General features: G+C 44.0%; 1 protein-coding gene across 3 annotated transcripts in view; it reads right to left on the reverse strand.

Moving 5' to 3' along the window:
* LOC130295009 (zinc finger protein 770-like) overlaps positions 1-22,089 on the reverse strand; it is a 179,711-nt gene that overhangs the window by 136,625 nt on the left and 20,997 nt on the right. For all 3 annotated transcript variants that reach the window (XM_056545185.1, XM_056545184.1, XM_056545183.1), the window contains exons 4-6: positions 15,601-15,674; positions 15,199-15,317; positions 10,989-11,050 (exon numbers count right to left, since the gene is read on the reverse strand). In XM_056545185.1, the coding sequence (XP_056401160.1) occupies positions 10,989-11,050; positions 15,199-15,317; positions 15,601-15,674 (255 nt within the window). The remainder of the gene's footprint in view (positions 1-10,988; positions 11,051-15,198; positions 15,318-15,600; positions 15,675-22,089) is intronic.

Here is a 22,089-nt window from a genome sequence, read left to right on the forward strand (position 1 = left end):
CATAACCAATAGCCTGCAGCATCTTGCTGCAGACATCCAATGAGCTGCTGGCTGCCCTCCCCTTCCTTTATTAAGGAGCTGTAGTCGGCAGGATCGTAATGGAGGACATTCTGTCCCCCCCTGAAGGTATTTAAAGAACTGTACAGTACTGTATGCAATGTCACACATTACACACAATACACCCCATACATCAATGTTTCCCTATCAGTGTGCCTCCAGCTGTTGCAAAACTTAAAACTCCCAGCATGCCCAGACAGTCAATGGCTGTACATGCATGCTGGGAGTTGTAGTTGTGCAACAGCTGGAGGCACCCTGGTTTGTTAAACACTCCCCATACACTCCACATACAATGGTCATCCCAGAACCAATTAGCAGTTTCCCATAGAGATATGTATTCAACATACAATGGTTCCGAGGCCCCAGAACCAATTACCATTTTTACATAGACATATGTACTCGACATATGATGGTTTCAACATATGATGGTTCTTCTGGAACCAATTAATATCATATGTTGAGGGACCACTGTATTGTTTAGACAGCAGTACATCTCTCTCTGTGATAGTTTGCTACAGTGTATGACTTGCGGTAGTGTTTCTTCTTATAAATATGCTCTCCTCCTTTACCGTATTGATTCCCTTTAACCTCTTAAGGACCCAGGGCGTATGGATACGCCCTCACACCCTGGGCCTTAAGGACCCAGGGCGTATCCATACGCCCTGTCGTTTTCCGGTCTCCGCTGCTCGCCGGGCGGAGATCGGAACGGCATGCCTACTGATATCGTTCAGTAGGCATGCCGTGCAAATGCCTAGGGGGGTCCCGGGACCCCCGCATGTCGGCGATCGGCACAGATAGCGGACGAATTCAAGTCCGCGATCTGCGACGATTCCGGTTATTCGGGTCACTTGTGACCCGATGACCCGGAAAAGGAAGGTGATCAGCGGTGTACGATACACCGCCAATCACCTCCAGTTGCTGGGGAGCGGTGACAATACTGTCACGGCCCCAGCAACGCTGCTATTGGCCGGCGATCGTCGGCCAATAGCAGTGCAGCAGAGGAGGGGTTAACGGTCCCCTCACGCAGATTTGCCCGCTCGCTGAGATCAGTCAATGGGCAGAGCTGAGTGAAGAGTGCCGGAGCTCCCTCAGAAAGAAGAGGAGCCCCTAGATCAGGGTCAGCTTGTTGCAGGGAAAGGTAGGGTAAAAAAGTAAAACAAAAGGGAAAGTAAAAGTAAAAAAAAAAAAAAAGTAACCCCCCCGAACCCCTAATAGGTCCCCAAGGGTCCGCTGTCACCTGATCCGTGTGACCCCGGGCCCTATTAGGGGTTCAGGGCGCTGCGTGTGCCACCACTTTTATTTTATTTTTTGGCCGCAGCTTTTTTTTTTTTTCTGTTAGTTACTCCAAGCACCACACACTACATACTTCCCTAAGTTTTTTTTTCAGTGACAGCCTGGTCAATCACATGGTGGAGCAAACATACTTGTATACCCAGCAGTTCATTGCCCACCACCCCAATTCGTTTTTGGCCAGGTCCAATGAATGGCGCGCCATTGATGCAGCGGAAATGAGGACATTTTGGGGCCTCACGCTGCATATGGGCCTGGACAAAAAAACAAGTGTCTGTCATTACTGGAGCGGGGACGTCCTCTCTCAGACCCCGTTTTACAGTATGGCGATGACACGAAAGCGGTACGAGGCGATTCGTAAATGCCTGCATTATGCAGATAATGAGGCATGTCCACCCCGAGGTGATCCCGCCTATGACCGGCTTTACAAAGTGAGGCCGGTCATCGATCACTTTGGGGCCAAATTTTTTGAGGCCTTCGTACCGCTCAGGGACCTCTCGGTAGAGGAGTCTCTCATCAGTTTTAAGGGGAGACTCATCTTCCGCCAGTATATTCCCTCGAAGCGGGCGCGGTATGGCGTGAAGCTCTATAAACTCTGCGAGAGTACCTCCGGGTACACTTCCAAGTTTAGAGTATATGAGGGACGAGATTCCTGTATTGAACCCCCAGAATGTCCCCCCACTCTGGGTGTTAGTGGGAAAATCGTTTTGGAACTTATGCACCCATTGCTGGATAAGGGTTTCCACGTATACGTGGATAACTTTTATACCAGCATCCCTCTGTTCAAATCCCTTTCCGCCAGATCCACGTCTGCTTGTGGGACCGTGCGTAAGAACCAGAGAGGCCTCCCTCTAAATTTTGTTAAGACGCCTATTCCCAAGGGTGAGTCCCGTGCCCTGACCCATGATAACCTGTTGTTGGTCAGGTGTAAGGATAAGAGGGATGTCCTTATACTCACCAATATTCATGGGAACGGCAGCACCTCTGTCCCTGTGCGAAGTACCGTGGGACCGGTCCTCAAGCTCGATTGTATTCTGGACTACAATCGGTATATGGGGGGAGTTGATCTCTCAGATCAAGTCCTCAAGCCATACAACGCCATGCGGAAAACACGGGCATGGTACAAAAAAGTTGCGGTCTACTTGGTACAGGTTGCCATGTACAACGCTTTTGTACTATCCCAGTACGCTGGCAACACAGGGACATTCCTCCAGTACTAAGAAGAAGTCCTAAGGTTCCTGTTCTTTGCTGACCGGGAAAGAGCAGGGTCTGGAGTTATAGGCAGAGTATATGCAGAGTGTGTCGCAGGAAGGGGAGACGGAAGGACACCATGTATCAGTGCGACACTTGCCCAGATAATCCGGGCCTCTGCATAGGCTGCTTCAGGGAGTATCACACTTCCATGGAGCACAAAATTTTCCCTTTTCATTTTAATTTTCCATAATTTGACCAATGTACCAAGTCCAGAGTACATTCAAAATTGTTAACCCCATAAATCACTAAATTGCCCAAAAAATCTGAAAAAAAACCTGATAAGACCTCTGGGGACTGTTTTTTCAGAAATGGGTCATAGGTCACTGAGTCACTATCATCGGAGACTTTTTATGTTGCCTCAAATGCGCAGCGCTCTCTCTCCACCTGAGCGGGTGCGCATTTGAGGCAACAGGTTAGGGACGGCCACACACATCACATTCCCAGAATGATGATTCAGAGCATAGGGTTTGGGGCGGGCATATTTTTTTTTAGTTTTGGCTATGCTCTGGGTCATCATTCTGGGAACATATCCTGTTTTATTATTTTATGATTTATAGTTTTCTGGCCCACTGTACCCCATATTACGGGCCTCTGTACCCCACCTGTCTACCCCAGTTACGGCCTGTTGTCCCCCATAGTGTTCCCCTATTTTAGGGCTCAGTGCTCCCCCCATTAACGCTCCTTGAGGGGGGTCCCACATCCTGGCTGCTATAATAAGCTCAAGGCCCCTGACTGACCTCCCACTCCAAGACCTGGTGTGCCCCCACGGAGCGAAAATCATCAAAAATTGAGGTATGTCCTTAAAAATTTTGGGGGGTCTTTTCTGCTATTAACCCTTGTAAAAATGTAACATTTTGGGGAAAACCCATATTTTAGTGAAAAAAAAAATAATAATTTCCATATGCAAAAGTCGTGAAACCCCTATGGGGTATTAAGGCTTACTTTACCCCTTGTTACGTTCCTCAAGGGGTCTATTTTCCAAAATAGTATGCCATGTGTTTTTTTTTTTGCTGTCCTGGCACCATAGGGGCTTCCTAAATGCGACATGTCCCCCCCATTTCAGCAAAGTTTGCAAATGTGACTCCTTCTCTTCTGAGCATTGTAGCGCCCCTGCAGTACACTTCAGGTCCACTTATGGGGTACCTCCATACTCAGAAGAGATGGGGTTACAAATTTTGGGGGGTCTTTTCTGCTATTAACCCTTGCAAAAATGTGAAATTTGGGGGGAAACACATTTTAGTGAAAAAAAATAATAATTTTTCTACATATGCAAAAGTCGTGAAACCCCTGTGGGGTATTAAGGCTCACTTAATTCCTTGTTACATTCCTCAAGGGGTCTAGTTTCCAAAATGGTATGCTATGTGTTTTTTTTTTGCTGTCCTGGCACCATAGGGGCTTCCTAAATGCGACATGCCCCCCGAGCAAAATTTGCTCTCAAAAAGCCAAATATTACTCCTTCTCTTCTGAGCATTGTAGTTCGCCCATGGTGCACTTCAGGTCCACTTATGGGGTACCTCCATACTCGGAAGAAATGGGGTTACAAATTTTGGGGGGTCTTTTCTGCTATTAACCCTTGCAAAAATGTGAAATTTGGGGGGAAACACACTTTTAAGTGAAAAAATAAATAAACATTTTTACATATGCAAAAGTCATGAAACCCCTGTGGGGTATTAAGGCTCACTTAATTCCTTGTTACGTTCCCCAAGGGGTCTAGTTTCCAAAATGGTATGCCATGTGTGTGTTTTTTGCTGTCCTGGCACCATAGGGGCTTCCTAAATGCGACATGCCCCCCCGAGCCAAATTTGCTCTCAAAAAGCCAAATATTACTCCTTCTCTTCTGAGCATTGTAGTTCGCCCATAGTGCACTTCATGTCCACTTATGGGGTACATCCATACTCGGAAGAGATGGGGTTACAAATTTTGGGGGGTCTTTTCTGCTATTAACCCTTGCAAAAATGTGAAATTTGAGGGGAAACACACATTTTAGTGGAAAAAAAAATATTTTTTTTACATATGCAAAAGTTGTGAAACACCTGTGGGGTATTAAGGATCACTTAATTACTTGCTACGTTCCTCAAGGGGTCTAGTTTCCAAAATGGTATGGCATGTGGGGGGTTTTAGCTGTTCTGGTACCAGGGCTTCCTAAATGCAACATGCCCCCCAAAAACCATTTCAGAAAAACGTACTCTCCAAAATCCCCTTGTCGCTCCTTCGCTTCTGAGCCCTCTACTGCACTCCGCCAAACACTTTACATAGACATATGAGGTATGTGCTTACTCAAGAGAAATTGGGCTAAAAATATAAGTATAAATTTTCTCCTTTTACCCCTTGTAAAAATTTAAAAATTGGGTCTACAAGAACATGCCAGAGTAAAAAATGAAGATTGTGAATTTTCTCCTTCACTTTGCTGCTATTCCTGTGAAACACCTAAAGGGTTAAAATGCTGACTGAATGTCATTTTGAATACTTTTGGGGGTGCAGTTTTTATAATGGGGTCATTTGTGGGGTATTTCTAATATGAAGACCCTTCAAATCCACTTCAAACCTGAACTGGTCCATGAAAAATAGTGAGTTTGAAAACTTTGTGAAAAATTGGAAAATTTCTGCTGAACTTTGAAGCCCTCTGGTGTCTTCCAAAAATAAAAACTCATCAATTTTATGATGCAAACATAAAGTAGACATATTGTATATGTGAATACATTTTTTTTTTATTTGGAATATCCATTTTCCTTACAAGCAGAGAGCTTCAAAGTTAGAAAAATGCAACATTTTCAAATTTTTCATCTAATTTTGGGATTTTTAACCATGAAAGGATGCAAGTTATCACTATGTTAAAGTAGAATATGTCACGAAAAAACAATCTCGGAATCAGAATGATAACTAAAAGCATTCCAGAGTTATTAATGTTTAAAGTGACAGTGGTCAGATGTTCAAAAAATGGCCGGGTCCTAAGGTGTAAAATGGCCGGGTCCTTAGGAGGTTAAGTAATTAAAAGTCTCTATCATATCATATCCCCTGTCTCATCTTTATTACAAACTATACATGTCAAGGTCCTTTAACGGTCAGTTTTATCCTGCAATCCATGTACTAGTTTATCAGCTGTTCTCTGAATTCTCTCTAGAGTATCTATATCCTTCTGGACATATGGCCTCCAGTACTGCGAACAATACAGCAAGGGAGGTTTCATCAGTGTCCTGTACAGCGGCATTAGCACTTTTCTCTTTCTACTGCTAATACCTCTCCCTATACACCCAAGCATTCTGCTAGCATTTCCTGCTGCTCTAAGGCATTGTCTTCCTACCTCTAAGTCTTCTGGAAAAATTACCCCTAAATCCCTTCCATCAGATACTGAAATATTCTACAGTCTGCCCTTGGGTTTTTTTTGTCCAAGAAGCATTTTCTTGCACTTATCCACAAGTTAACAAATCCACAAGTTAACAGATGAAAAAAAACAAAATGTTGCTGTAAGCAGCAGAATGTGTTTTTCACTGAATTACGTGATCATTAAAAAAAAAAAATAAATAAATAAAATAAAAAAAGATAGAATTCTTTTGCTGTATCCAATAGTGTAGTCTACTGCGCTTTTGCTTACAGTAAAATTAAACATAATAAAAATGCAAAATGCAGTGTGAACCCAGCAGTGTAAGTTCACAAAGTTTAATGAAAACTGTAAAAGCATGTGACTGCTGCAGCCAATCACTGGCCTTAGCAGTCTAACATTGTACCCTGTGAGGATCGTGACTGGTTGTAGCAGCCAAGGTATACAGGCATGTTACCAATACTGGAAAGTAAGCACAGAAGAGCGGGAAGGACATGAATGAAAGCACTGAAATGGAAGGGGATTTATGAGTTAAATAATGGATGGTCCGTTCTGTTATTTCCTTTTTTTAGCACTGAAAAAACATTGGAGAGATAGGAAAGCAAGGAAATGGGATATTGGCCTTTATTTACTAATAGTGGAGTGTAGGTTTCTTTGTGGGTTTTAATTCCCTACAATTTATTTTCCACGGTATTTACTAAGGTTTCCCTACATTTTTCACTTTCCCTACACTTTGCTTTTTTTTTTTTACACATGCTCTGATCTGTAGGGTTTTCCTCAGCTGAAATGCACAACATTTTCTGTGGAAACCTTAATAAATATGTTGGCTTTTGGTGAAAATGTCTGGGCCACGCCCCTTTCGACGACCACACCCCCTTTCATCGCCGGCCATGCCCCTTTTCTGGTTTTCTTAGCAAAATGGAGAGTTAGTGTTACGCCTAGCGCTCCGGGTCCCCGCTCCTCCCCGGAGCGCTCACGGCGCCTTTCTCCCCGCAGCTCCCCGGTCAGTCCCGCTGACCGGGAGCGCTGCTCTGTCATGGCCGTTGGGGATGCGATTCGCACAGCGGGACGCGCCCGCTCGCGAATCGCATCCCAGGTCACTTACCCGTTCCCGTCCCCTGCTGTCATGTGCTGGCGCGCGCGGCTCCGCTCTCTAGGGCGCGCGCGCGCCAGCTCCCTGAGACTTAAAGGGCCAGTGCACCAATGATTGGTGCCTGGCCCAATTAGCTTAATTGGCTTCCACCTGGTCCCTGACTATATCTATCCTCCTCCCATGCACTTCCTTGCCGGATCTTGTTGCCCTTGTGCCTAGTGAAAGCGTTTTGTGTGTTTAAAGCCTGTGTACCAGAACTTCTGCTATCTCCCCTGACTACGAACCTTGCCGCCTGCCCCCGACCTTCTGCTACGTCCGACTTTGCTTCTGCCTACTCCCTTGTACCTCGCCTATCTTCAGCAGCCAGAGAGGTGAGCCGTTGCTAGTGGATACAACCTGGTCACTACCGCCGCAGCAAGACCATCCCGCTTTGCGGCGGGCTCTGGTGAAAACCAGTAGTGTCTTAGAACCGGTCCACTAGCACGGTCCTCGCTATCCCTCTCTGGCACAGAGGATCCACCTCCTGCCAGCCGGCATCGTGACAGTAGATCCGGCCATGGATCCCGCTGAAGTTCCTCTGCCAGTGGTCGCTGACCTCCCTACGCTGGTCGCCCAGCAAGCTCGTCAGATCGCCCAACAAGATCACCAGCTGTCGTACTTGACCACCATGACACAGCAACTCCAGTCACAACTACAGCAAGTACAGTCACAGCTACAGCAGCAACAACCATCTCCTCCGCCAGCTCCTGCACCCCTTCCGCAGCGAGTGGCCACTCCTAGCCTCCGCCTGTCCTTGCCGGACAAATTTAATGGGGACTCTAAGTTTTGCCGTGGCTTTCTTTCGCAATGTTCCCTGCACATGGAGATGATGTCGGACCAGTTTCCTACTGAAAGGTCTAAGGTGGCTTTCGTAGTCAGCCTTCTGTCTGGAAAAGCTCTGTCATGGGCCACACCGCTCTGGGACCGCAATGACCCCGTCACTGCCTCTGTACACTCCTTCTTCTCGGAAATTCGAAGTGTCTTTGAGGAACCTGCCCGAGCCTCTTCTGCTGAGACTGCCCTGCTGAACCTGGTCCAGGGTAATTCCTCCGTTGGCGAGTACGCCATACAATTCCGTACTCTTGCCTCTGAACTATCCTGGAATAATGAGGCTCTCTGCGCGACCTTTAAAAAAGGCCTATCCAGCAACATTAAAGATGTTCTGGCCGCACGAGAGACTCCTGCTAACCTGCATGAACTCATTCATCTAGCCACTCGCATTGACATGCGTTTTTCTGAGAGGCATCAAGAGCTCCGCCAGGAAAAAGACTTAGATCTCTGGACACCTCTCCCACAGTCTCCACTGCAATCTGCGCCTAGGCCTCCCGCCGAGGAGGCCATGCAAGTGGATCGGTCTCGCCTGACCCTGGAAGAGAGGAATCGCCGTAAGGAAGAGAATCTTTGTCTGTACTGTGCCAGTACTGAACATTTTTTGGTGGATTGCCCAATCCGTCCTCCACGTCTGGGAAACGCACGCTCGCACCCAGCTCTCGTGGGTGTGGCGTCTCTTGATGCTAAGTCGGCTTCTCCACGTCTCACGGTGCCTGTTCGGATTTCTACTTCAGCCAGCTCTTCCCTCTCAGCCGTGGCCTGCCTGGACTCTGGAGCTTCTGGGAATTTTATTCGGGAGTCCTTAGTGAATAAATTCCGCATTCCGGTGACCCGTCTTGTCAAGCCACTCCACGTTTCCGCGGTCAACGGAGCCAGGTTGGATTGCACCGTGCGTTTCCGCACGGAGCCCCTCCTAATGTGCATCGGACCTCATCACGAGGAAATTGTATTTTTGGTCCTTCCTAATTGCACTTCTGAAGTTCTCCTTGGACTACCCTGGCTTCAACACCATTCCCCAACCCTGGATTGGTCCACTGGGGAGATCAAGAGTTGGGGCCCCTCTTGTTCCAAGGACTGCCTTCAACCGGTTCCCAGTACTCCCTGCCGTGACCCTGTGGTTCCTCCTGTATCCGGTCCCCCTAAGGTCATTAAGGACTCTGCCTGCCACAGGAAATGCCTCTCCCCCCCTCCCAGTCCCATCAGGCAAGCCCCTGTGTCCCCGCATGGCCCTCGTCCTGGTGTCACACTGCCCCGTGCCAGGTCTCGCCCTCTGCCCTCTCTCCCCATTCCTACTCCTGCTGTTCTGCCTGCCGTTGAGGAATCCCTCCATCCTTTCCCGGTGTCCTCATCCCAGGGGAGGCAGTTACCGGATAAAGAGAAGGGGAGACCTAAGGGGGGGGGGGTACTGTTACGCCTAGCGCTCCGGGTCCCCGCTCCTCCCCGGAGCGCTCACGGCGCCTTTCTCCCCGCAGCTCCCCGGTCAGTCCCGCTGACCGGGAGCGCTGCTCTGTCATGGCCGTTGGGGATGCGATTCGCACAGCGGGACGCGCCCGCTCGCGAATCGCATCCCAGGTCACTTACCCGTTCCCGTCCCCTGCTGTCATGTGCTGGCGCGCGCGGCTCCGCTCTCTAGGGCGCGCGCGCGCCAGCTCCCTGAGACTTAAAGGGCCAGTGCACCAATGATTGGTGCCTGGCCCAATTAGCTTAATTGGCTTCCACCTGGTCCCTGACTATATCTATCCTCCTCCCATGCACTTCCTTGCCGGATCTTGTTGCCCTTGTGCCTAGTGAAAGCGTTTTGTGTGTTTAAAGCCTGTGTACCAGAACTTCTGCTATCTCCCCTGACTACGAACCTTGCCGCCTGCCCCCGACCTTCTGCTACGTCCGACTTTGCTTCTGCCTACTCCCTTGTACCTCGCCTATCTTCAGCAGCCAGAGAGGTGAGCCGTTGCTAGTGGATACGACCTGGTCACTACCGCCGCAGCAAGACCATCCCGCTTTGCGGCGGGCTCTGGTGAAAACCAGTAGTGTCTTAGAACCGGTCCACTAGCACGGTCCTCGCTATCCCTCTCTGGCACAGAGGATCCACCTCCTGCCAGCCGGCATCGTGACAGTTAGTTGGGGTTTTTTCAATTCTGGCGCAATACGCCAGAATCTGGTGCACAACCCAACAAAACATGTCGGGGTTGCAATAGTAAATGAGGGCTATTATGTGCATTCTGCATTCATTGATCAAAAAAATGTATGCAAAACTCTTTAAAACTAATTTACAATTATAAAAGTAACAAAGACAAATTGCTTATAAAACTTTTTAAAAACCTGAATGTTTTAGAAAACATATATTACACATATATTACACGTAATCATATTTAAAGCACACAGCAATTTAGGTTAGTAATATAAAATCAATGAGGTTGTAAGCATGAGACATAACCATTAAAAAAAATTATGTATAAAAAAAAAACATATTTTTCTTTTCTATACAATAGAGAGAAATTTGATTTCACAAAGGTTTCCGTGCATGCACTTAAATATGCCCGAGGTCTTTTTACCATACTGTTGTCATGGGGATAGTAAAAGCACAAGATTCTGTATGATCCTCCCCACTGTATATGGCCATGCTTCCTTTGCCACTGCTTTTATATAGCTGTGATAGTGCTGGCATTACAAGAGATTTTTATTCTCCTGAATGAGATCACAAACTTACCTTGACAACAGAAATCCTTTAGCATATATGTATGTAGACTGCAAAGGTTGTCATTTAATATAAGACATATAAAGTATGTAAAAATCCAGATCTCTCCTAGAGTATCTAAATAGTACTCTGATACAGTGGGGGGGACAAAATGGCCCATACACTGAAATCCTGTCTGAAGTTTCTTTATTCTTAAATGGCTTAATCAGTGAAAATGGATTATACAAACACGTGTATGAAAATCTTTTCTGGCGAGTTGTGATATTGCTCATAGGCACTTGGGTCGCCCAAGCTTTAGTACTGCAGGACACAACTACAGCTCAGTTTTTAACCATGTGTTTTTGTGAAGCTGCAATAAATCAGTTTTTTCCTATGTCAAAGCAATAACAAATTACACTTTAAAAACTGACCTGCATCAGATGAGGCCTCATTTCTTCCAGCGACTTTCCAAGGTGTTTTTTAGGATCTAACCCTAAAAATGTTAAAGCAAAGTTATGATCACTGAACTTTTGAATGCCAAAGATACAAGCATGTAAGAAGCTGACAGCACATGCAGGGCATCTTTCTCTCTCTTTTGGGATCTGTCAATTTGCTCCTGTCAATTTTATCCCCTTCAGGATACAGCCGATTTTGGCCTTAACCCCTTAAAGGAAAACGGTCAGCTTGCTCCCCCCGCACTAACCAGCAGTAGTGCTTGGGACGCTGATCAGTTTGATGCCTACAGTGCCCAGATCTGCCATGCCGTTCGGCCGAAGTCTTTGTTTTTCTGTATATCTCCAGAGGGAGAGGCAGAGGGAGGGGAGGAATGTTGATGAGCTGGGTGGCGCTGCGGACGAGCGGCATTGACGTCGGAGTGGCTGTTACGCCGCCTGTGCCAATTAGCAACTAATTAGCATATACAGAAGAATGACAAAATTGAAAAAAAAAAATGCAATTTTGTAACTTTTGGGGGATTCTGTTTCTACGCAGTACATTTTTTGGTAAAAATGACACCTGATCTTTATTCTGTAGGTCAATATGGTTAAAATAATACCCTACTTCTATAGGTTTGATTTTGTCGTACTTCTGTAAAAAGCATAATTACATGCACGAAAATTTATACATTTAAAAATGTCCTGTTCTGACCCCTATAACTTTTTTTCCCTGTATACGGGGATGTATGAGGGCTCATTTTTTGCCCCGTGATCTGAAGTTTTTATCTGTACCATTTTTGTTTTGATCTCACTTTTTGATCGCTTTTTTGTCCACAAAAAAAGCATGTTTGAATTTGCCCTATTTTGATCACCCATTTTTCCGTATACAGGATTGTATGAGGGCTAATTTTTGTGTTGGGATCTGTATTTTTTTTTTTTTGTGCTATGGTACTTTGCATATATCTGAGTATTTGATCCCATTATATTTTTTTTTTTCTGGAATGTGATGTGACCAAAACAATTTTGGAATTATTCTTTTTTTACGTTTGCACCATTCATCGTACGGGATAATTTACATTTGCATTTTGAGTGCGGCAATACCAAATATGTTTATTAATTCTTTTTTTTACGCTTTTTGGAAGTAAAATGGGAAAAAGGGGTGATTTACATTTTTATTGTTGGAGGGGCTTTATTACTTTTTCTTTACACTTTTTATGTCCCCATAGGGGACAATTTATAGCAATCATTTGATTTCTAATACTGCATAGCACTGATCAGCATTATCAACGATCTTCTTCTCTGGTCTGCTCAATGTCAGATCAGAGAAGATGATGCCAGGGGGCGGACGGAGGCAGGTGAGGGGAACTCCGTCTGCCATCTTGGCTGATCTCATCCCCACGGCCGTGCCGTGGGCGATCAGTTCAGACTTTTAAAATGTGTTGATCACGACATCTGAGGGGTTAATGGCGGGCATCCCGATCGCTGATGTCTGCCATTACCGGCGGGTCCTTGGCTGCTGACAGCAGCCGGGACCTGCCGTGCATGATGCGAGCGTCACTCTGGTGCTTGCGTCATGTATGGGACATAAATGTACATCCTGGTGTGCCAAGCCCCAGTGCATCAGGACGTACATTAACGTCCTATGTCCTTAAGGGTTTTTTATTTTACATGCCAAGAGTTATGATTGGTCAGGGTCTGGGTGTTCAAGCCCACAGCCATCGCCAGAACGAGGAAGGAGAGGCACTCCGTTAAAGCACTCAGCATTTTTATTGTGGTTTTGCCTTGCAAAAGATCCATAACAAACAAACAAAAAGCAACTGATGGATGAACTTATCTCAGCTTAGACAAAGAATGACCGTATGACTGAACACTGTAAGGAACTTGCACTCTAGGTCTGTACGAGTTAAAGGTAATCCGTCACCAGCATCCCCAGAACTTGAGTAATAGTGCGGGTGATGCTGATTACCTTTATTTTTATATGTGGCCCCGTTCTGGAGTTATACCTGAAAATCCAAATATGCAAATGAAGTGCTTTTGTGCACTGGGAAGGGCGTTCCCAGCCCCTCGATGTGTGTGGATCTCTGCTCCTCAGTGACTGCCTGATCAAGACCTGATCTGTACCTGTTACATGCTGGAGGTGTAGAACCTGTAATGATGTCAAAATCATGTGACCAGTACATGTAGGATGAGCAGTGCCGGATAGAATATGGCTGAAGGACCTGTCATCATGATTATGTGACAGGACTGGGCAGATCTAGAGTTAAATGTTCCCTGTACAGAATGGAGCGCAGGTCAATGAATATTTATGTGTTGTACAGGGCCAAGACAGGTAGGAAGAAGAGGGCACCAAGGGGCTGGGGCCATTCTCAGTGCACCAAAGCATTTCATTTGCCTATTTAGATTTTCAGCCATAAGTCAGGAATGGTAACAGCACTGTAATCATGCACTTTTACCCTGTACTGGCAGGTTAGTGCGGGTGATGCTGGTGACATATTCCCTTTAAATATTTTACTTGGCAAAAGGATCAAATATTTTATTATTATGTTTTTCTTGTGAAACAAAGTGTATTTAGGATTATTTGATATGCCTGTACTGAAATGCACTGCAAATCAAATGTAACAAAAAGCTGCTTTTTGAACATATCTATTAATTTGGCAAACAACGTAAATAAATATTATTATTATTATTATGCAGCCGTCCTGTGCAGCAACTAAGTGAGACAGGTAGAGAAGAGCTTGAAATGCTCCCCTGCCTTGTTCTGGCGTTCTGTGGGGGTCTGAACACCCAGACTCCAACAAACTTTTGACATGTGGCACAAACACCTTAAACTTAAAAAGGTATAAAACTAGAAAAATACAGTAGTTATTTGATGTGTGACCTTGGAAAGAGGTGATAGGTCCCACACTGGCAAATGGCAATTCTAATGTGCTGAGGCAGTAAAATTAAATGCCCCACCTCTGACAGTCCTAAGCCCATACTATTCACGTTTTCCAGATGATGTCATGACACAAAGGAAAAGTAAAGTGACTGTCTTTTACTTCAATGGACACTGTCAGATACAAAAACTTATATGTTGTCCATCTTGGCAAAACATTAACACTTTGAATAGCAAAGCCAACTTGATCCCTTAAAAAAAAGTTTGGGGTAGCTAGCTGGCTCCACTGTAGTCTAAGCAGTGAAGAGATGATTACATCTCTGCTAACAATTATCCTGAGCTAAGGAAAGCATAATATGACAATTAGCAATGTTGATCTATGACCTTTGACCTCTGTAATACTGGTCTAAATGTGTGAAATGTCAGTGATACTATAGTTAGTTTCCGAAGCAAAGCAGTTTACCCCTTATGGACCAAAGTGTGTTGGGGCCTAAACAACCAGATACTTTATTGATTTTATGGTTTACCAATTTTTTTTTATTTGTTGGGCAATCAAAATAATTTTTGGCAGTTTATGTTTTGGTGAGTTCATTTAGTATCTTTTTAGAGCGTTTCAAGTGGATCCCCATTCTTTATCACAGATGCATCTGTGATAAAGTGCGGGGACCCAATCGAAACACATCCAGATAACCTGTCCCAAGTACACTGAAGTGTGAACGATGGTTTATCTGTGATTCATCAATAAAAGCTGAAAGTTTTAACTCAAGTGCTGGATCAACCTTTCTTTTCTTGTGTTATTTTTCCTCACTTGTATAAAAGACATGCAGAAGCCTTAGTCATAGGGTAAAAAAAGCACCTGTCATGACAGTCTGTGACAGAGCGGATCTGGGTCAGCTGAAACCCAGTATTTCTGGTTTTCTGGATGGTACCTGATGATCAATAAATGCAATGATCCTGACAAAGTCTATATCCATGACATAGTGCTCACTAAGTGAAATGTAGACAGAAAAAAAGAGGACAGAAGCAACTGTAAAACACTTGTATATACTCCTAAAGGGTCCCTTGTTGTCTCAAGACTGCAGGAGCTTTAAACAAGAGCATTTTCAATGGAGTGGGTTTAAAGCCCAGGATGAAACAGGTTAAGATAAATAGACCTTATTTTTTGCTTATACATTCAGGGGTATTGATATTTATCAGATGATGGCTGTGATGACAGGAATAAGCTGGGCAGTCCCCATTTAAAATGTTTTGCTTCAGATCCCATTAATGTTTTAATTGTAGACATTTGGCAATTGTATTGTAAGATGTTCCTATTGTACAAGTCCCTCTTACCAAGTGCAGCTACCTTGATGAGAATGGCATGCAACCCACTGGATATCATTTCACTCAACAGGTCCTCTTGTTTTCGGCGCCAGAGGAAAGCAAGTGGCTGAAGACCGAGTCGTTGACACCTACAAAGAGACAGGCAACATGCACTTTGTAAATTGTCAACAGCAAATTGGCAATAAGGAAACGGCACTTTAATTAAAGCCAGAACTTCCATTGTTTTCTATGGATAGCATTGTTGGCAAAAGTAATCTGACAGAACATAGACAGCCTTTATTAAAACAACACATAATAAAGAGCACAGACTACTACAAGATTTATTTAAAATCTTATAAGTTTAATAAAAAAAACAAAAAAAAAAAGTTTATTTTCCTTTAAAATGTACTTTAATAAATAGAAGAATCTTACACATTTTCCACTCGTACACGCTGGTAGTCAGACAGGATAGCTCCAACTGAAACAGAATCCACTCCCTCTTTATCCTGAAAAGAAAAGAAAAAGGAGAAAAAAATATCAATTGGTGGATATCTAAACCCAATAAATAATATAATATAAAATGGGTACCTCTCATCAAAGAAACTTTTGATATATTATAGATTAATGTATGCAGAATAACTTTACAATTGCATGTTATTAAAAAATATGCTTCTTTCTATTTAATTTTCCACTCTGAATAAATGACCACTAAGGGGCTCCCTACCAGTTCTGGCAGCAAGCATTTCAGACTCATGCTGGAGTCCTAAACACTACGAGCTGCCAGTCTGCATTGTTCACAAAGGAGAACACTCAGAGCTGCCACCCTGCTTTGTTCACAGCCTGTTTGTTTGTGAACAAAGCAGGCTGGCAGCTCTGAGTGTTTAGGACTCCAGCATGAGTCAGAAATGCTTGCTGACAGGACTGATCGGGAAAAATACAATAGAAAGAAGCATATTTTTCATTAACATGCCATTGGAAAGTTATTCAACATTCATTAATCTAAAACATATCAAAAGTTTATTTGATGAGAGGTACTCTTTAAAAGGATGTCCTAAAACACTGGAAATAAAACAACAAATTCCTTTGGACTATAGGACATGGTCAGCCGTTCCTAACAAGGCTTGTGTGGAACTTATGGACTCCATGCATTCTGGATCAGTAACGTGTTCAGTGTTGCTTACAATGTCATGATGACACTATGAATTATCTGGACATTGGTGGATAGTATTTTGTTTGTCATGAGGGGTCTGATTTAGTGAGTTTTGTAAGGGTTCTGGGACCTAGTTTTAGTTGGAGACTGATTTAGGGAGCTGTGCAGTTCCTATGGGGAAATTCTCCCATCATGCACAGCTCCCGGGACGTGACATCATCATTGAGCAGTTAGACAGAAAACTTCAAAAGCTAATAACTATTGGAAGGATTAAGATTTTTTAATAGAAGTAATTTACAAATCTGTTTTAACTTTCCGGAGCCAGTTGATATATAAAAAAAGGTTTTGCCTGGAATACCCCTTTAATTTGGGGCTTTAGAATATGGGTTAATTTAGGAGTCTGGAACGAGGAAATAATTTATTTACACATCAGCTCTTGGGTCAGAATTAATCTAATGGTCTGATTCGAGTCCTGTATTCAGGGTTCTGTTTTGGGGTCTGGGATTATTTGAGGTCTAATCTAAGATCTGAATGAATTTAGAGATCTAGTGGCTGAACGAGTTTAGGGGTCTGGTCTGAGGTCTAAATAAATCTAGGGGTCTGATCAGGGGATTTTTCTGAGGTCTGAATTAATTTAGGCATTTAATATGGAGTCTAAATTAATTTAGGGTTAATTAAGTATTGTATAACTACAGTGGTCCCTCAAGTTACAATATGCATTGGTTCTGGGACGACCATTGTATGTTGAAACCATTGTATGTTGAGATCATAACTCTATGGAAACCTGGTAATTGGTTCTAAAGGCACCAAAATGTCATCCAAAAATAGGAAAAAGTGAGGATTAAAGAAAAATAAGTTGATAACTAATATAGATAAAGCAAATCCTTACATATAAAAGAAAGAAAGATCTGCTGGGAGCTGTAAATCACTGTATGTCAGTGTTTCCCAAGCAGGGAGCCTCCAGCTGTTGCAAAACTACAACTCTCAGCATGCCTGGACAGCCTTCGGCTGTCTGGGCATGCTGGGAGTTGTAGTTTTGCAACAGCTGGGGGCACCCTGCTTGGGAAACACTGGTCTATGTAGAGGACAGGAGCTTCTTCAGGGTCCTGTACAGAACACACAGTGTCCTAAAAAAGTAACATGGAGCCGCCCTCACCTGGTGTCCAAAGGAGCAGGTAACCCTGGAACAGGTAAAGAGTAGTACAGAATAATATCTCCCTGTACTGTAGGGGGCGCTACCAGACACCAGTCAGTGCATGCACTTCAGTAATACAGGGGTTTTACCAATGGATGCCCATTTTGATTGGTAAGTTCTTCCAGTGATTGACATGTTTCACAGATCTGGACTGTCTGTACATTGTATGTTGAGTCTGGTTTCAACTTCCAATGGTCCAGAAAAGAACATTGTATGTTGAAACTATTGTATGTTGAGGCCATTGTATGTTGAGGGATCACTGTACTTGTTTGTTAGCCTCTCTTCTTTACAAAAATACATTTTAGAACAATACTAAACCGGGTGGAAAAACCTAGGTTAGACTGTAGCAATAACCAGTTAAGTCGCAGTTCCTTATACACAGGAGGCCAAGTATCATTTACTAGATCTGTATTCATTCTTTTCTGAAAAAACATTTTCATTAGGTTTTTCTGAAATTGCTACTAAATTGCTAATTTGTGTTATGAATGCATCTATAATAGTAGGGTTGGTCTTATCTGGACAACCATACTCACATGTGTTTAATACGGAGGCACGTTTGCTTCTGTATTACAGACACAAGTCCTGACCTGACCTTTGGCTTACAGACCCAAACTGAATGCATCATAGGGATCTCTGATGCTGTCAGTTCAGGTCATTAGACCCGCGGTAGGGTCAGGACTCGTGTTTGTATTATGCACATGTGAATGTGGCCTAAAGGTGCTCATTGATCTCAAATACAGCATTAATCAGGGTTGTCTCATTGTGGACACCACCTTTAATCTGGCTCTCAACACTGATGGCTGTAATATAGTATTATAAGGCAGTCAACTAATGAAACTTTAGTCAGCCAGAACCGCTGCTTCTGTAATATTCATATGCTATAAAACGGGCTACCGGGATACCAGGCCATGTATACAGCTGTAACAGAAGTTTGCATAAAAACCCAGATACAATAAAGTGATCCCTCAACTTAGAATGGCTTCAACATACAATGGTCTTTTCTGGACCATTGTAAGTTGAAACCAGACTCAACATACAATGTACAGACAGTCCAGATCTGTGAAACGTGTCAATCACTGGAAGAACTGACCAATCAGAATGGGAATTCATTAGTAAAACCCTTGTATTACTGAAGTGCATGCACTGACTGGTGTCTGGTAGCGCCCCCTACAGTACAGGGAGATATTGTTCTGTACTACTCTTTACCTGTACCAGGGTTAGCTGCTCCTTTGGACACCAGGTGAGGGCGACTCCATGTTACTTTTTTAGGACATTGCGTGTACTGTACAGGACCCCGAAGAAGCTCCTGTCCTCTAAATAGACCAGTGTTTCCCAAGCAGGGTGCCCCCAGCTGTTGCAAAACTACAACTCCCAGCATGCCCGGACAGCCGAAGGCTGTCCGGGCATGCTGAGAGTTGTAGCTTTGCAACAGCTGGAGGCTCTCTGCTTGGGAAACACTGACATAAAGTGATTTACAGCTCCCAGCAGATCTTTCTTACTTTTATATGTAAGGATTTGCTTTATCTATATTAGTTATCTACTTATTTTTCTTTAATTCTCACTTTTTCCTATTTTTGGATGACATTTTGGTGCCTTTAGAACCAATTACCAGGTTTCCATAGAGTTCTGGTCTCAACATACAATGGTCGTCCTGGAACCAATTAATATTGTAACTTGAGGGGCCACTGTATTATCCTGCATATGGTTTCAGCGTTTCTAGAAAGAAAAATCGAATCCGTGAACCAAAAGTTTGCAAGGAACGTAGCAAGATCCTCTATACTGTTTCTGAGAAATGACAGACATTTTGATTCCATGCAGCAGTATCGGGCAGGCCTCCCAAAATCTGCTGAATAGTCACAAAGTGCTTGGGCTACACTACAACAATGTGACAATTTATGAGACAATTAAATGGGAAACATAGTAACGCAATTATTAGATGGAGGCGCCACTCCCCGACTATGTGTCCCTCTAATTCCTCGCCGTCTCCCAACCATGAAATCGTCCAGGGGAGAAATTAGCTGCAACACTTTATAGTTTAATTATCAAATAACACAACCTGTAATTGTAGACATATAAATGTAATATTAATGAGGGGGAAAAAAAAAATAAAAAATTAACAGTAAATTACCTTGCAGCCATTATCAATTTTCTTAAACTGCGAGTCCTTAGGATAAACTCCTTCCCCCCCGCAGAGAAGTAGGTAATTTTTCTCTGCCTGATAAACACAACCATTAAACGTGGCGTGTAACACAAACCTCCCCACTTTTCTTTAAATGAAAACGTTGTGTCGCCTCGGGGGGGGGGGGGGGGGGGGGGGGCTCTGTCTGACTTGATCCCAATGTGTCAGTTAATCAGATAAAAAAATAAATAAATGAAATAATCATCAAGTCAGAACCACAAACAGCCTGAGGGAGGCGGGAGAGGGAGAAGAGAAGGAGGGGGCACAGTTATTAAGATTTGGAAGCTGCAAACAAAACAAGACATCCGGATGATGTTACAGCATGTGTAAAGGTTACTGATCGGCTGGGGACCAAACTGGCGACTCTCCCGGCTGCATACCTTCCACTGGGGCTGCACCTCTTCCTACCCCTAGTAGGGGTTATCTAAACACATTAACCTTTATGCTGCTGGTCAGATCTCATGGTCTTTGTAACACAGGCTTTAACCCTTTGAATCTACTGCAAAAGCTCCAATTCCATTTTACAGGGGAATATGGCAGTCCTGTATGGACTACCCCTGAGATTACAAACTCACATGTCTACTTTACTGCTAAAAAAAAAAATGTATCACTTTGATGGGATAGGCGTAATGTCACCAACAAGAGACAATGCAACGCCACAGCCCTTGTGTCCCTCTCTGAAAAGTACATTTCTAAAGTGACACAGCAGCCTGGCCTCAAGGGTCACATGATGTACATGTACACTGGCCACAATGGTCACATGATGTACATGTACACTGGCCTCAATGGTCACATGATGTACATGTACACTGGCCTCAAGGGTCACATGATGTACATGTACACTGGCCTCAATGGTCACATGATGTACATGTACACTGGCCTCAATGGTCACATGATGTACATGTACACTGGCCTCAAGGGTCACATGATGTACATGTACACTGGCCACAATGGTCACATGATGTACATGTACACTGGCCTCAATGGTCACATGATGTACATGTACACTGGCCTCAATGGTCACATGATGTACATGTACACTGGCCACAATGGTCACATGATGTACATGTACACTGGCCACAATGGTCACATGATGTACATGTACACTGGCCACAATGGTCACATGATGTACATGTACACTGGCCACAATGGTCACATGATGTACTTGTACACTGGCCTCAATGGTCACATGATGTACATGTACACTGGCCACAATGGTCACATGATGTACATGTACACTGGCCTCAATGGTCACATGATGTACATGTACACTGGCCTCAATGGTCACATGACGTACATGTACACTGGCCTCAATGGTCACATGATGTACATGTATACTGGCCTCAATGGTCACATGATGTACATTTACAATGGCCTCAATGGTCACAGGATGTACATGTACACTGGCCTCAATGGTCACATGATGTACATGTACACTGGTCTCAATGGTCACATGATGTACATTTAAGAAGAAACCGTTGAAACCAGTGATTGGCTGCTGCATGTGCATGAGGTCCCCGAAGCACCACGGTAGAGGACGCCAGAGCGGTGGTGGCAGAATTTTTTCTTTCAATTTCTTTCACGTTCCAGCCTCGGCACAATTTTTTGAAAATACCCGAAAACCTCATTTACAGTCCATAGTAAAGGAGTTGTCAGGTTTCAAAAAAATATTGTGATATACCCTATTAGGGAGGGAAACAAACGTTCAGCATCTACATTAGAGATGAGCGAACTTACAGTAAATTCGATTTGTCACGAACTTCTCGGCTCGGCAGTTGATGACTTATCCTGCATAAATTAGTTCAGCTTTCAGGTGTTCCTGTGGGCTGGAAAAGGTGGATACAGTCCTAGGAGACTCTTTCCCAGGACTGTATCCACCTTTTCCAGCCCACGGGAGCACCTGAAAGCTGAACTAATTTATGCAGGATAAGCCATCAACTGCCGAGCCGAGAAGTTCATGACAAATCGAATTTACTGTAAGTTCGCTCATCTCTAATCTACATCTCTCTAGAGTGGAGTGTGAGTACAATGAGTGTGTCTCCCTCTGGAGGTCATGTCCTGTCCTACATTACGCAGACATAACATTGATTTTAATAAGTCATGGGTAATGCCTAATTTCCCCTGTGAAGGTGCGGCAAGGAAAACAGAGATTTATCAAAACCAGTGCAGAGGGAAAGTTGTCTAGTTGCCCATAGCAACCAATCAGATCACTTCTTTCATTTTTCACAGGCCTTCCTAAAAATGAAAGAAGCGAGCTGATGGGTTGCTATGGGCAACTGGGCAAGTTTACCTCTGCATAGGTTTTGATAAATCTCCCCATAAGTACTGCCATGTTTTCCCACATATTGCAACAGCTTTCTTGGGGTCCTAGCAGTTGTACACTTAGGGATCAGAATG

This window comes from Hyla sarda, chromosome 11 (assembly GCF_029499605.1).
Source record: "Hyla sarda isolate aHylSar1 chromosome 11, aHylSar1.hap1, whole genome shotgun sequence".
NCBI lineage: Eukaryota > Metazoa > Chordata > Amphibia > Anura > Hylidae > Hyla > Hyla sarda.